This window comes from Hyposmocoma kahamanoa, unplaced genomic scaffold, assembly GCF_003589595.1.
Source record: "Hyposmocoma kahamanoa isolate Upper Pololo Valley unplaced genomic scaffold, ASM358959v1 79, whole genome shotgun sequence".
Classification (NCBI taxonomy): Eukaryota; Metazoa; Arthropoda; class Insecta; order Lepidoptera; family Cosmopterigidae; genus Hyposmocoma; species Hyposmocoma kahamanoa.
The window spans coordinates 3,063,733-3,079,560 of NW_020653993.1; the positions used below are offsets into that span (position 1 = coordinate 3,063,733).

Sequence of the window (15,828 nt, forward strand, 5' to 3'; positions counted from 1 at the left end):
AGCCTGTAGCTGGCACACCTGTATGCCCGTAGCCATGTAGATGACAATGTCAATGTACTAGCATGTATGTATATATCTATATATGTATCTGGCATGCCAGTAGCAGTCAGATGTAAGGTTATTGCCATATGTACACTTGTAAAAGATATACCAAAAGCAGGCAGATGTAAGATTACTAACATATTACATATTCGTAAAAGCAATGCCAGAAATAGGCTCATGTAAGGTTACTAGCATGTGTACACACGTGTATGGTATACCAATAGGAGGCAGAAAAACGGTAGCTGGCATAAGTACACTCGAAAAAGACATGCCAATAGCAGGCAGATGTAAAATGACTGCATATAATTATTTACCTGTAAAAACTATGCCAGTAGTAGGCTGATGTAAGGTTACTAGCATGCCTATTCATGTAAAAGTTATACTAGTAGCAAGTACATACAAGATTAGTAGCATATCATTGACGTAAAAGGTGTGCCAGTAACTGAAAGATGTAAGTTTACTAGCATGCCTATTCATATAAAAAGTATGGTAGTAGCTGGCACCCATAACGTTACTAGTATACTCATCGACGTAAAAGGTATGCCAGTCACTGGCAGATGTTGGTTTACTAGCATGCCTATTCTTGTAGAAAGTGTGTCTGTAGCTGACATATTATAAGACTGGCACAACAGGCTACAGGCACGTGTACTTAGGCCTAAAGGAATCAAACTCAGAGAATAATAATTATTAGCAAAATTGCTCGCTCTGATGATAAATATTATATAGAATTAGAAGATTGTCTTTACATACAGATGTTTTATGGGAAATATTGTTGATTGTATTTGCCATTAACGCGTTACATGTATTTCCACCTTAAGGGAAGGCAATTAAGGTCGTTCCCATCGTAACTGAGAAAAACTTACCTAACGATGACGAGCACGCCGTATCCCATATAATAAAACATATAGAAGAACATTTTGAAGAATCCTACAGCTAATTCAGCAGGTGGCATCTGTTGTAGATCTGCGATTTTAGTCTTTATATTGGCGGGGGATAGGGACGAAAATGCTGTGGCGATACCGTCTTTTACCGCTTGGAATCCTCGACGGAATGGGTTCTTATCTTGTCTGAAACGAAGTTAAAAACAAGTTTAATAAAGAAGTCATTCCTATTTACAATTGCAGTACATGAGGTCGATTCGGACAAACATGAACTACTTCATATGCCTGCTTAACTTTGAGAGGTGGAATATTTTCTTCATATTTGTATGGCACCACTGCTGAGGTACCCTTTTCTAAACAAAAGAAAAATAATCGAAATCGGTTCACGAAATGTCAGAGTAATTGCGCAACATACACAAAAAAATACAGTCGAATTTGTGAAGTCAGTTGAAAATCTCAAAAACAACTAACTCATCAGAAATATCGATTAAAAAAACTAAAGCGTATTTGACGCTCAAAGCCGGTTAATTGTATACCAATCCAATGTTATCACATGATTGTTTTGACAAATGATGATATAAAATTTAACGCATTCTGAACACAGCTGTGTAATAATTAGAGACTGATATAGGCTGAGTGAACCTTTACTAAAAGTTATAGTGTAGATAATACCTCCCTCTGAAAAACCGGAATAATTAAAAATAAAAGGCAAAAAAACCAAAATAAAAACATTTCTAAATACACTACGATATTATTAAGTAACAAAGAAAAATGCCTTTAATTTGACAGGATTCAAACCAACTCTGTTGCCACACCGGGGCTCTTACCAACTGAGCTACAGATCGAATCAGTGCACTGTGTATGTGTGTATGTATAGCAGTTATATACCTTTCCTCATCATCGTCACCCAAATACGTATAAGTGGGATCCCTGTTTTTCTGTCCAGTCGCAGCGTCTTCCGAAGCGGCCATTAGTCCTGATGCGTGAGTCATCTCAAAGATGGCGTCTTCGCAGAAATTAACGAAAGCTTCAAGTTTCTCTTTGTCACCACCTTCTGTTACTATGCTGTAGAAGAACGCGCGTTTCGATTCCTGTTCAAAATATGGAATTACAAATACGTGAATATTGTCAATGAGTCCCACTGATGGGCACGGGTCTTTTTCATGACATCAAGTAACGGGATGAGTAAGTGGTGCCTCTGGTGGTAAACGAAATGCCTGTAGCCTAGCCTCAGTGAAATGAAAGAGAATGCACAAGAAAAAAAAGAAGAATTTTAAAAAGAGGAAATGAAAAGACTGTAACAAATAAAATAATATAAAAAAATACAATTATATAAAACACTCTCTAGATCACTCTGAATCCGACTAAACACAATACTCACCCCAAAGGGCCTATATATCTACATAATTTAATAATAAATGACGCGAGGGTGATGGATGATTTATGGGCACCTCTCGCATTGAGAATTTTGATGGGAGTGAAGGAAAAGGGAATTTAATTCACTGCAACTGTTATGGACTGGCGTGTCGCTTCGCACCAGACGCACGACTTGTTCATTCCGTTACTCAGTATCATAAAAAAACTACCGGATACGGGTTTCTTTCTAAAGAAATGCTATTTGGTTCCAAATTGACTTATGAACTCTGTTCTATATTCTGTTGCAAATGTCTCACTACTGAGCATTGGTCTCATGTAAAAGGAGGGTGTACTACCCAGAACTTTAGACAAGAACCAATTTAGAAAAGTTCGTTTAATTGGTATTCCGAGAATCGAACCCGGGACCATTCGTTTCGATTTGGCTATTGAATTGTCATATGAAAGAGAATAAGAGTGATGAACAAACCTTAATCTGCGGCTTCTCCCATTGCTCTATATTGGACTCCTTAATCTCAAAGTATACTCTTTCAATACGTTTCGAGCCTCCCATGATCTCGATGCGACCAAGGAACGGTTCGAAGTAATTCAGAACCGATCCTGCGGTCTCCAGGAAACGAGCCAACCTGTAAAAATGCAGAATCGTGAACACCCCTGTAAAGCCTGCTTATCGTTATTCTACAGGATATATAATAATAACGCACACACTCAACATAGTCCCGCACTAGGGAAACCCAGTGTGTCACGAGTGCCATGGACATACACATAGTCAACCACAAATTACACCAAAACTCACGAGAGAAATAAATTACTAGTAAGCCATACAAATATTTCTCCTGGCCCGGGAATCGAACCTGGGACCTTTGCGTGGTAGTCCGGTATGGTAACCGTTCGGCCATGGAAGTAGTTTGTATCATGGAGAGTGTGCGAGGGAATTGCATGATGTTTTGATTTTATATTGCATTTTCAATCAATGTGCTGCCAGATTCGAAATATCGACTGGGCTACAACGACAATCTATATAGTGTTAAAAGATAACACTTGCGTGTAAACTCTGGGAGGATATTCGTATGCAAAATATTAAAATCGCGCCTTTAACCTTTGGTTTTGGACATTAAAACTATTTCGTTTTTCGGATCTAAATTGCGTATATTTGTTTTTTTTTTCAAACAAACCAACGTATCAGGCACTTTACAGCTCCAGTTATCCGTGACAATGGGACCTGTAAATTGCCCGAAACGTTGGTTTGTTTGATAATATACGCGATTTAAATTCGAAAAAATAGTTTCACATCCAATATGTGATATTTTTAGTGTTGGCAAAAACGGGAGCAGTCATTTTTTTACCTCCTACAGCATAAACTAAAACACTCAAAGGGGATGTTTCTGCATTTTTATGAGGTACAAGCGTCGAGTATATAGCCAGAAATAGAGACGAAATGTCATTTAATTTGTTTGAAAACTATTCTGCCATATCATTACGGTGACAACTGCACTCCGGTTGGCCAGCCCGAATTCGAAACAATTGACGGCTGTCGTCAATTGTTTCACTTCAAATCGACCTGTTTAACTTGAGCTTTGCTATAATGGACAAAAATTGAAAAATTACATGCTTAATATTTAATAACCGATGAAATGTGATTCCGTTTGTTTTGTAATTAGATGTTTTGCTGATACCACCGAATGGAAAAGCCCCACATAGTTAGAGATATTATCTTTATTACAATGAATACAGAATTTTTTGGAATATACGAAGACGTTTACACAGGTCAGTTGGTGGCGCTGTACTATTTCAGATTTCAGTGATAGTGATAGTGATTCAAACAAGAGTTGATATTTAAAAGTGATATAAGGCCCATTTGCCTGATGAGTTGCCAGGGATGGATGGCCCTTATTTCGTCTCTATTTCTAGTTATATATTCGATGGGTACAAGTACTCTCGTCACGCTACATTAAGAAAAATAATTCATCGAAAGAAATTCATACTACCTAAATTCAATAACTGTTATGGAAAAAGAAATTGGAAATATTTGTTACTAGCATTAATGAACAAAATGAGTGAGGAATTTATATGTAATTATCAACCAACAAACACTATAAATCATACATTAAAAAACATTTTTTGAAAACTGAAGATATAAACTTTGTTTTGTAAATTGCTTAATTGTTATTATATGCCATTTATATACACGTGTAAGTAAGTAAGCATGTTTTTGTACCTGTCTAGAAGTAATTAAGTTAGTTTCTTAAGATTTTTGCTCTATTATATATTATCTTTACTTAAATAGACTGAACTCCTTCACCGCGATTAAAGCCGAAAGGGCTATTTTGAGCGAAGCTTGTAATTAGTAAATAAGTATTTTTTCCTTTATTTTGGTCAATAAAAAAAAATAATTTGAACGAAATTGAAAAATGTTCGAAATTCAAAGAAACACGATGGCCGCCATACAAATCTCTCGATGCTCGAGTAGAATAAAGAGCGACAAGGATACATTGGTGTAAAAATTTACAGTCATTTTGAATCCGCCATTTTGAATTTTTTGACACTGTTAATGGTTAAAATACTTAATTACAAAGAGGCACTTACCTAGGTTCGTTGGGCATATGTTCAGACAGATTGGTAAGTAACACGGCCAAGTTGAAACCAATTTCTTTGGCTGGTTCGTGGAAGCGATCGCAGAATCCGATGTAGTCAAGTTTGCCGTCGTGGTTTGTTTCACAGCACGCAAGAAGAAACTCTATTTCTTCCCTGGAAACATGAAAGAATTACAGGAAAATTTTAAAATAATATAATTTTGCCAGATCCCCATGAGTACCAGAGCAACAGATCCATTTCAAGGCACTGTTCAGAATATCTAGACCAGAACCAGGTCATTTCCCAAAATGATCTTACCGGGAATCAAATCTGGGATTTCCTCACCTAGTGCCCACAGAGCAATTATAATAATATAAATATTATAATATATAATGTTATCCTTTGTCAGATTCAACTTGACACAATTAGATGTAGTTTTGTAAAGTGACTAGCTGACTAGGAGCTTTATAAGGCAACGTATTATAAAATTCGACTGCGACGTGTACAGGATCAAGAGTATGACACTAAAAATTGTAATTCAACTCCATGTTGCTTACGTGAAGAACGGTACAAAATTGTCAAACTTGATATGGTCTATCTACAAAAATATTATAAAACAAATTGTCACACCTCTTTTTTACAGAAAGTTAGAGAGTCATAGTTATTAAATGTATCAGACATATGTGCCAGAAGACCACAGACTCAAACTAGGGAATTCCTTGTGTCACGAGTATAACAGCAACGCCATTCACTCTGGGGCACTTCCCAGAACACCCAGACCAGGATCAATTTAGAAAAGTTCATTTCCCAGATTGGTCCTACCGGGAATCGAACCCGGGACCTTCACATCCAGCGTCCACAATGTAAATAGTTAGGCCACCAAGGTCGTCTAATATATCGATCCCTCCTACGTAAAGTATCGAATGTCGAAATTGCCAAGTTTACAGCGGAGCGTTTTAAAGTTCTGAATTTACTGAAAGAGTGATCATCTAACCGATATCTAGTATTTTATAACACTCTATGTGAGTAATGAGCTTTGCCGAATAAAACTGAGTGTACGGTTTACAACCGCACATTTTTCTTCCGCTTACCTTGCGCTCTACTTTGTGCCCTACTGTCCGTGGCTTACATACATTACATGGGCACATACGTACGCAAGTAATTTTAGTGTCAAACGAGCATTCACTTCATCTAGGCATCTTGAGTGTTTAACGAACATTCATATGTCTTAACGTAACAACAACGTAAGAGATACACATCCTCAACGAGGCTTGTATCTTCATTTCTTTATTAATAAACTTTATACTTTTATCATCTATCAATTTAAACAATTAGGCGTCAATACTATAGCGCCCCTATATATTATATGTATATATATATTGGCCCCTACACTGAGAAATGCTAAAGTCACGTGTTATATTCATTTCAGTCGATATATTCTTTATAGTACCAAAAAAATACATCACAAAAACTAATTATAGAAAAGGTGAGCAAAGGTGGACTTATTTCTAAAAGACATTCTAGCCAACCTAAGGCAGTGAGAACAAAGGTCATAAGCGGGCAACACAGTGCAAGAAAAAAGGAGGGAGAAAAATAATAAACGTAGCACGTAAATAAAAAAAAGATACCAATAGTTACATAAGTATTATAAGTACATAAAATATAAGGTAAATAAGGTTTGTTAGTAACAAACTTACGGAGTATAACTTTTCTGTTGTTCCATTTTATCTCTAAAGTCTTTCGGGGTGACCCAGCCGTCGCTGTTTGCGTCAATCTCCTGAAAACTCGGGCTGGACGTCAGGTCTTTCAGTTTCAGGAACATGTCGAAATATTTCAGGATTAATTCCACGTTGGATGCTGACTCTACCAGCGTGTCTACCATCTGTTTACCGATTGTACCTTTGGGAGAAACAAAAAGCGTTGGATCAGTTAAATTCTCTTAAAATTCTATCCCAAGCCGACTTAACTAATAATTAGAGATCAGAAGAGGTACATAATACAGAGTGAATAACACCTCCTTCTGAAATCTCTGAATAATTATATTTGCTTACAATTACAAAACGTTTCTTCTAAATAAACTACCTAAGTCATACGTAGTCACACTTTAAAAATATAGAACAAATACTATAGATCAATAACAATAAATACGCGATTTGAGAGGGAGGTATTATTCACGCTAAGTATTACTTACTTGACTAGTTGCGTGACTCTGAGGTGACATAAATAATATCCTTAACTAAAACCGGTAATACCACCCAGTTTATAGTCTAGATCTGGCTTACAATTTGGATGCAGTCACCACAAGTATATAGCGACTGCACGTGAACTGCACACGGGTTGCACAACTGCATTACAATTCCAAACTGCTCGCTGACTTGATTATAAACGTACATAGATCTCGATATAGTAATATAATACTTATAAGTTATAGTCGAATAAGCAAGTTTTCAATTGATTATGTATTTATTGTATATAGTCATAAATGTCAATTGTAATTTTGGTTTGTCATCTTATGCACCGCCTGTTCATCAGCGTTCCGGTTGATTAGTAGAGAATGCCTAATGGCAGTATGTTCGCCATTGGTACTGTTTCGTGTCCAATAGTTTGAATAACATATTTAAAAAAAAACCTTTGTAAACTACCAGTAATGAAACTTAAATGGATTTGTTGTTATTGTTAAATTACATATGCAATGTAATTTCATAATTAGGCAGGTCCTCTTACCACACTACAACTCTTCACTACTTTTTACTACTGCATTGAAATTGCAATGCGTGCAATTTCAATGCTTGCAATTTCAATGCAGTTGAGATGCTGTTCGTATGACAACACTCAAAGATTGATGAACTAAAGTCTCACCATTAACAACGTTTCCTTCAAGCATAGAAAGCATCATAGTAATCATGTCCTTTTGAAGGTTGAGTAGCTCCTTCAGCAAATCGACTTGAGAAGAATGTTTCGACAACTTGTCTTGCATGTGCGAAAATAAGAAGAGGAAACCGCCAACCGCGTCCCACAATCTGAAATAAATAATGGGAACAATGTAAAATCAAAATGACGAACAAACGATCGACCTGATGAAACTTGACCGCCGCCAATTTTAACATTTGTCGCAAATGCGTGGTTACCCTTGGCATTTTGAAATTTAAGTGTCCTGATACCGCTGGTTTTTCTCTATCCTTGAATACAGAACATGGTAATACTGATATGCGGAAGAAATAGGTAGAAGGTACCTAGTGTTGATTGTCCAAAAAATTTCCTGTAACTCTAGTGTTAGTAACTCCTTGTGAAAGAGTTCGTTCAGGAAAGTACTGCCACCTCACACACATACAATTCGTTTAAAAAATCCTTATAGTATGGCTCCGGTAGTATGGCTACGCATGATAGTCGCGACGCGCGCGATAATATTGAAATAAGCGCGTGCTATTGGCTGTCTCAACCAGTAGTGCGATTGACGTAAGTTCAAGCTATCAAAATATCGTTGAAGTTACGTAGTCGTTCAATCGAAATCATATCCAAAATGGGTCACGTATCACTTGAACGAACGTTGATATGAGTAGAATCGAAACGTATAGACTAATGAACGACATCTTGGATTGTGAAATTTGACATTTAGTCGTCGAAAGTCTATTTAAAGAACTCTCATAATTTTAGCAGAATTGACTTGGCGTTTAGAGTCGATTTAATTTCGATTCATATACCAGAATAAGCTTTAACTATTTTAAAAGTTTAATGTACATTTCATATACAATACACCATAAATTCACCATACAGTCATTTGTTACTAATGTAGTATAAGGTTGCTTCCTAACAAACTATGGACCTATGGTGTCTGAAAATGAAATATTTTTATTTTTAATTATTTTATTTATTTAACGACATTTGGATCGAACGACTTTAAAATTGGACTCGTTGACGTTCACTGTCACACGTGAATACGAAAAAGTAGTTCAACGACTAAATCGCTACGATATCGTAACGGTTTGATTACGTGAAATCACCCCACTGATCTAGTTTAGATAGCCAATAGGGCGCGCTTATTTCAATTTTATCGCGCGCGTCGTGACTATAATGAATAGCCATGCTACGGGGGCTGGTTATATTATAATATCATACAAAGCCTTATGGTTACCTGGAATGCGCCAGAGCTTGTTGATTCTGTGTACAAGGACCCTGAATGACCTCAGTGAGGGTATTGAACACCTGGGATGCCACTCCGATGGCCTTGAAGAAGTTTGCTTTGCCTGCTGGGTCGATGAGTTCCTACGCAAAAAAATTATTTGATATAAAGATAATAAAAAAAACCGACCTCAGAAGTTTGTGGATATACATATTTATTTATTTATTTATTTGGTATCCCAACAGAAAATATTAAACACTATTCAATACAATATAAAATTTAGTATCTATCTTTATGTATATATCCCAGTAACAGGGAAACGCAGCATTCTTAATTATGACGTCAGACTAACACTCATATATTAAGTTTAAGAATCAGACTGCATATTAAGTTTTATTGAAATCAGCTGACGAAAAGTGGCTGAAACCAATAAAGCGGATTCATCCCCTAATTTCCCACCCTTAGAGATAGAATATTTTCTACAAATTTGAATGGGACCACTATTGAGGTATCCATTTTCCAACATAAAAATAATCTTCGAAATCGGTTGACAAATGACGGAGTAATTGCGGAACATACACACAAAAAAAGTCGAATTGAGAACCTCCTCCTTTTATTGGAGTCGGTTAAAAAGACAGTTTAACAAGGTTCTAGAGCGGTCCATTTAACGCGATTTAAAGATATTTTCGTCGATCATTTGTGTTAATGTTTAATAGGTTTTACAACAGAAATAAATATAAATGTAGCGTTTCATTTCGACAGCGAGTAAATTGCTTGACATAAATTCAATATGGTACGGTTATAAAAATTAGTTTTGTAGCAATATAAATTGAGCTTACTTCGTTTGCAATCATTACCTTGCTAGAATAATGCCAGTAGAAGTCCATAATGGATTCCTGGAGTCGAAGCAGGTAGTCCACAGTGCAGATGACCACGTTCACAGTTGTCGTGTTACCCGCCTGAGTTCTGAGGTAGTTCTGCCATTCTAAATAATATTTTTAATTATAACATTACCATTTTTTATTTTATTTCTTTATTTACTCAAGTTAACGACCACATTTTATAATCTTGGCACTCTTAGAGCGCATCGTGGCGTCACTACTAATTTTCATACAATATTTAGCCCGTGCCCTTAAGGTACCTTCAAATTATAGCTATAAGCCCTGCAGTGGCGCCACAGTTAAGTATAAGGGTGGAGTTCCGGACCTTTCAGTCGACCGAAAGTTAACCTAAACTGAAAAGTTTCCTGTTTGCTAGAATGCATGGCTTTCTAAATCAGTTATGGTGCAGACCAGTGTTACTAGATGGTTACATTTATTACATGTTTCATAACTTTTGACCTTCTCGCGTCAATATGATATAACTTTTGTTTTTACGGCAATTTTCATAACTTTCGAGGGCAATTTTCGTAATTTTTTAAATTCAACTATATTTGTTATTGTAAATCCTAAATAGTTAACGAACGCAACCACATTAGGCAAAAAAATAACTTAGAGCCACCTGTTTGCACCATGCAAACAAAATGAAGTCAATATTACTTTTTATTTTTAGGATTTAAAGGTATATCCTTTGACAGTTAGAATTTTTAATTTAAAAAACGAACTTTTAAAATGTAACTTTTGCATCAAAAATGTAACTTTCAGGTAACGAAATGCAATTTTCGACTTAAGGGACTGGGAACATAGATGTACATTACATGCATAATATAATAATAATATAATATAATAACGCACACACTCAACATAGCCTAGACTTAGACCTAGACTAGGGAAACCCTGTGTCGCGGGTGCCATGGACACACACATAGACAACCACAAATTACACCCAAACTCACGAGAAATAAATGTGGGTTATACAAATATTTCGCCAGGCCCGGGAATCGAACCTGGAACCTCTGCGTGGCAGTCCGGTATGGTAACCGTTCGGCCACGGAGGCAGTTAAAAATAAAAAACTGACCTAAGTTGTGGCCTTCACAAGTCAGTTGTATGAAGCGGAAAAGGGCACACGTAAATTCTGCGTCGTGCATATTCTTCTCGCCCGCAGCTCCTTCTAGACCTACGCCGAGTCCTGCAGCAAATAATTACCAATCAGTATTTATTGAAATTACTAATGAGCGTTACTAACTCAGTGATGCGACGGTTGCTTCTCAATTGTGAATCAATGACTTTAATTTAAAAATTAGGTATATTCTGCGAATATTTAGTAGCAATCAATCAAACTCAATTTTAAACATAAAAATTTGGAGACAAAAAAATTCTTGGTTTAAAAAACAAATAGTCAAAGAGTCGTTTTATACAGAAATTTTCATTTTATTTTAATTAACCATAAATAAAAGACCTTCATTTCCTTTTTAACTTAGTAGAAAAAAGAGTACGGCATGTATAACTAGAACAAAGGGCACAATTATAGTATTTAGTGCCTCTATTGTCTTATTTATTTATCAACTAACAAGACTACAGTTCTGTACATTACTAGTAAAATTCTTTGATACTAGTGACTTTAACTTAATAAACGTCAAATATGACTTTTTATAATAGAAAACTGATTATTGATGTCAGTTGGGCCATTGAGTTTACTTACCGTACACCCAACAAATTATTGAGATAGATTTCTACAAAATAATTAAGATTTCTATTTTTTTGTCCCGAATACGTATATATGTATGTATAAGTCAATTTTGATAAAAATGTTAATTGTGCCTTTTTTCGTTCCGATGGCGGAATATTTTTCTTTAAAATTCCGGAACGAATAAGTGTAAAACGCAAAAGGAAATCTCTCTCTCTCTTTCAAAAAAAATCTTATTTTTTATGTTCCACTGCTGGCACGGGTGTACTCTCAGGTGAGGGTTTAGCCCATAATCCGCTACGCTGGCCCAATGCGGGTTGAGGATTTCATACGCTTTCCGAGGGTTGTGAACCGTCTTCGACGTGTAGGGGTCTACTTTTGTTCTCCGACATCCGTCCGAAACATTTCCGCGGCTCTAGTGAAAAGGGGTACAAATAAAAAAGCCAGCTTTACAAGGAGACTCGAAAAGCAGTTATAATATTAAGCGTTAAGTGTTTTACGAGTCTTGTAGACCATGTTAAGTATGAAGCTTAATTCGCATCATGCGTTGTTTAATTTGATCGAGTATTACTTTATTTTTATTTGACAGTAATTGTTTCGGTCAGATGTCGGACAAAGAACGAGAGTACGGGGCCTGGTTTCATCACGATGTTTTCATTCATCGAAAAACTCGTGGTAAACAAATTAAATCTTGTAACTGAAAAAATCCATCCCGGGATGCTGGGACTCAAATTGTCAGACCGAATTAGGAACAGTGATCTGCGCTCCAAAACACGAATCGTAGAGGTGGGCCCACAAGCCAGTAAACTAAAATGGGACTGGGCGGGTCACGTCTGTCGCATGTCGGACGAGTCGTGTGCGAAGGTCACCGCAGAATGGATCCCCAAAGATAGAAAACGACCATGCGGCAAGCCAAAGCGTCGATAGAGAGACGAGCTAGACGCGCACCTAAACGACTGGACCTCAGTGGCACAAAACAGAGAGGTGTGGAGAGAGAGGAGGAAAGCCTTTGCTCAGCAGTGGTACAGTATACTCATAAAAAAAAGTAAAAATATGTAAAATAAAAACTCAGAGGTGCGCCGGATTCGAACACACGGCCTGTGCTTCAGGTCGAACCATTAGGTTACCACGGCTTATTAGCAATATTTCTCGCTAACGATGAAGGAAAATATAATATGTCGAAGAACTTTCAGAACCCTTAAAATCTTTATACCACAAAAGCGTGCGGTTAGGGTAATTTACAATCTGGCCCCGGTGTATTTCAAAAAGAAATGAAAAAAAAAAATCTTACACTAGTGTCACAGTTCAGTGTTTGTTTGTGTTTTTGTTTCGTAATTATTTATTTATGTTTTACGTTGAATGTTTTGATCGTGGTTTGTTTTAGTTCTGTTTTGTTCCGTTTTCTCTTTTTTTTTTTTGTCTTTTGTAGTGTCATTGTGGTAAACAAATAATTGTATTTTCTTTCTTTCTTTTAATTTACGAAAAAGTAATTTGTTTCATAGATTTCTCATAGATGGCGCTACGGCTAAAAAGTCGTTGAAAACCAAATACAATGATCCGACAATAAGTACATAAAAAAATTCGTGGGGTTAATTCCGTCGCTTAGTTGGCATAGCGTCTGGCACGGTTTGCTAGGAGACGTCGGTTCGAATCCGACCGGATCGAAGGAATTTTTTCTAAGTGTTCATACTGACATTCAATAAAAAATTTAATTCATGTTACGAAATAACATTAATACAAGGAATAAAACTAAGCTGTCTGTTGTTGACAGTCATCTTCACAAAGTCACAAATTCATTTAAGGATCAATGTATATGCCTCGATTAAGACACCGCATGATATTTACATTTTGCCATTTACGAGGTTTAAAACTATAGTAGAACATGAAGTTTATGCTAAACGTCAACAGTTTCTGAGTACTTGGATGACAAAAATCAATAAAACAGATATTAATTAAAGATATAATAAAACAAACAAATAAATAAAGACCAAATAATAATATATTATTAACATGCTTTCTTCCTTTCTTTGAATTGACATTAAAATAAATTGATTTCAGTGTACAATCAATCTGTACATACCTTCAGCCTTAGTATTCCTTTCAAATGCATCCAAATCTAGTACAGAGCAGGAGTTCATGAGACCAGCGATCGAAGTGAAGAAACCAACGTCTTTTTTGTCCTTTAAGTGGTTCAACATGCCCTGTACAATAAATTGTCATTAGTTTCCAATGTAACGAAAATAAAGATTATTAAAATTTCCGATAACAGACAGCGTTTCGAGAGATATTTAATTTTGACAACAGCTGTCAATTTTTTAAAATTATATCAAGTGACGGGACGAACAAATCGTGCGTTTGATGGTAAGCTACACTTCTATCCATAACAGTTGCAGTGCCACTCAGAGCTTTAAATCGCAAAGACCTTAGGGTCACTGCCACTGCGCCCGTCAACCTGAGACATAAGTTGATAAGTCCTATGTGCCTGTAATTTCACCACCATAGAAAAGTCTATACATAAATATACCAGCTTTGTAAACACTTCAATGTGTTTTTTGCTTTTAATTTATTTACGGGCTATGCTTTAATTTAATTAAAAAAAGGGATGGATACAAATAGTTGTTGGCTTGAAAAAAGACAAAAACAAAACGGATTGAAATCATGTAGGAAATTAAACTACAAAATACTGCATTACACGCAAAATAGGCGCCTTGTCGTCGAGTTGCGGATACCAGCCCGTTGCACCAAGTACCAAGTACCAAGTATTGGAGAGTTTAAATCTTACCATCTGTATGTCGATGTTGCCGCCACGTAGAATGGATATGCCCAATTCTAGTGTTTTCATGACCATTTCGCTAGGTACACCTTTCGACGCAGATATGTGTAGAAGCACCATTTCTGCTACTCCCCGGTTGGCAAGACGGGCTTGGTGGAACAGAAGCTTTTGTTTTTCCATTTCTTGTTCCTACAAAAAAGGTACATATAATTCAAAATTTGGTAAATAAATTGGTGGTGGGCAGCGATTTTGGCAACATTCTATGGCATATGTTACAATTTTGACATTGATTACGGGTGAATTTATAAGTTCAGTTCATTAATACATAGGTAATTCAAATAGACTACAAAGATTTAAGCGGCCTTCAGATTAGACGCTTATAGAAGCGCAGCAGGGGCGCCACAGTGGCACTACACCGCGCCACTATTAATTTTCACACAATATTTAGAATTGCAGCTGCAGCGTCACATAAGTGCAACTAGAGCTCTTCTACAAGCATCTAATTTGAAGGCGATAAGTATTTACGTCTCACTACTTTTTAATTTAATGTCCACACATAACAAGTATGTTCAAAGATAAATTATTAACATTTTATTAAAAAAAACCGACCTCAAAAGTTTGTGGAATTACATTTATTTGCCAAGTTTTATTGAAATGGGTTTCAGGAAAGTGCGCAAAACTGGATTCATCCCATTCTTAGGGGTGGAATATTTTCTTCAAATTTAAATGGAATCAATACTTAGGTACGCCCTTTCCAACAAAAAAAAAAACATCAAATGAGTAATACACATACACAAAAGAAAAATACAGTCGAATTGAAAATCTTTTCCCCTTTTTTGAAGTCGGTTAAAAAATAAGACTCAAGAAGTTTTTTGTTTTTGCAGTAATTGACAGACAGCGCAATTCAGGACGTAGTCTCTGGTTTACTTTTCAATCGCATTGAAATATGATTTTTTAGGCTCGCAGGGGTTTCAAATAGCGGTGGCCCTGGTGTGGCAACAGGCGCTGGTTAGAGTCCAGTCAGATCGAACAACACAAAGAAAAATTTTTTCGGTGTATCAATAATTATGACAAACTTGTGGAGTATTTTCACTAAAAACATAAGTATGAACATCGTCGTAGTAAAAACGTGATATTCACTAAAATAAATAAGTTTTTTTTAGTTTCACAGTCTGACTATATTAATAATACATAATAAATTATTCTTAAGGAATCCATATAAAATTCGCGATAGCAAATTTAATATTTTTATGCCAAGGATGATATTTCAAATTTACTTTTTAACGTACATATCTTGCATGTTTGACATATAATATTTTTAAATGACAGCATTGGTCAGATACAAAAACAAAGCCTACAAAGATATGTATTTTAGAGAAAGTACGTCTTATACATACCATAAACGTATCCATGGTTTTCTGCATGTAATCATAATAAAAGTTTTTTTATATGAACTGTAAGAAGTCGACAACAAAACTGAAGAAGTGCATTTCAAAGT

The 15,828-nt window shown here is 36.1% G+C and overlaps 1 protein-coding gene across 1 annotated transcript in view; it reads right to left on the reverse strand.

Annotated features, from left to right (window-relative positions):
* The window catches only part of LOC113233519 (ryanodine receptor), a 275,950-nt gene that overhangs the window by 23,281 nt on the left and 236,841 nt on the right, over nucleotides 1-15,828 (reverse strand). Inside the window, exons 83-93 of the mRNA XM_026468642.1 lie at nucleotides 14,340-14,519; nucleotides 13,638-13,758; nucleotides 10,949-11,059; nucleotides 9,849-9,976; nucleotides 9,004-9,134; nucleotides 7,731-7,891; nucleotides 6,569-6,770; nucleotides 4,884-5,045; nucleotides 2,767-2,923; nucleotides 1,812-2,014; nucleotides 906-1,109 (exon numbers count right to left, since the gene is read on the reverse strand). Of these exons, the coding sequence (XP_026324427.1) occupies nucleotides 906-1,109; nucleotides 1,812-2,014; nucleotides 2,767-2,923; nucleotides 4,884-5,045; nucleotides 6,569-6,770; nucleotides 7,731-7,891; nucleotides 9,004-9,134; nucleotides 9,849-9,976; nucleotides 10,949-11,059; nucleotides 13,638-13,758; nucleotides 14,340-14,519 (1,760 nt within the window). The remainder of the gene's footprint in view (nucleotides 1-905; nucleotides 1,110-1,811; nucleotides 2,015-2,766; nucleotides 2,924-4,883; nucleotides 5,046-6,568; nucleotides 6,771-7,730; nucleotides 7,892-9,003; nucleotides 9,135-9,848; nucleotides 9,977-10,948; nucleotides 11,060-13,637; nucleotides 13,759-14,339; nucleotides 14,520-15,828) is intronic.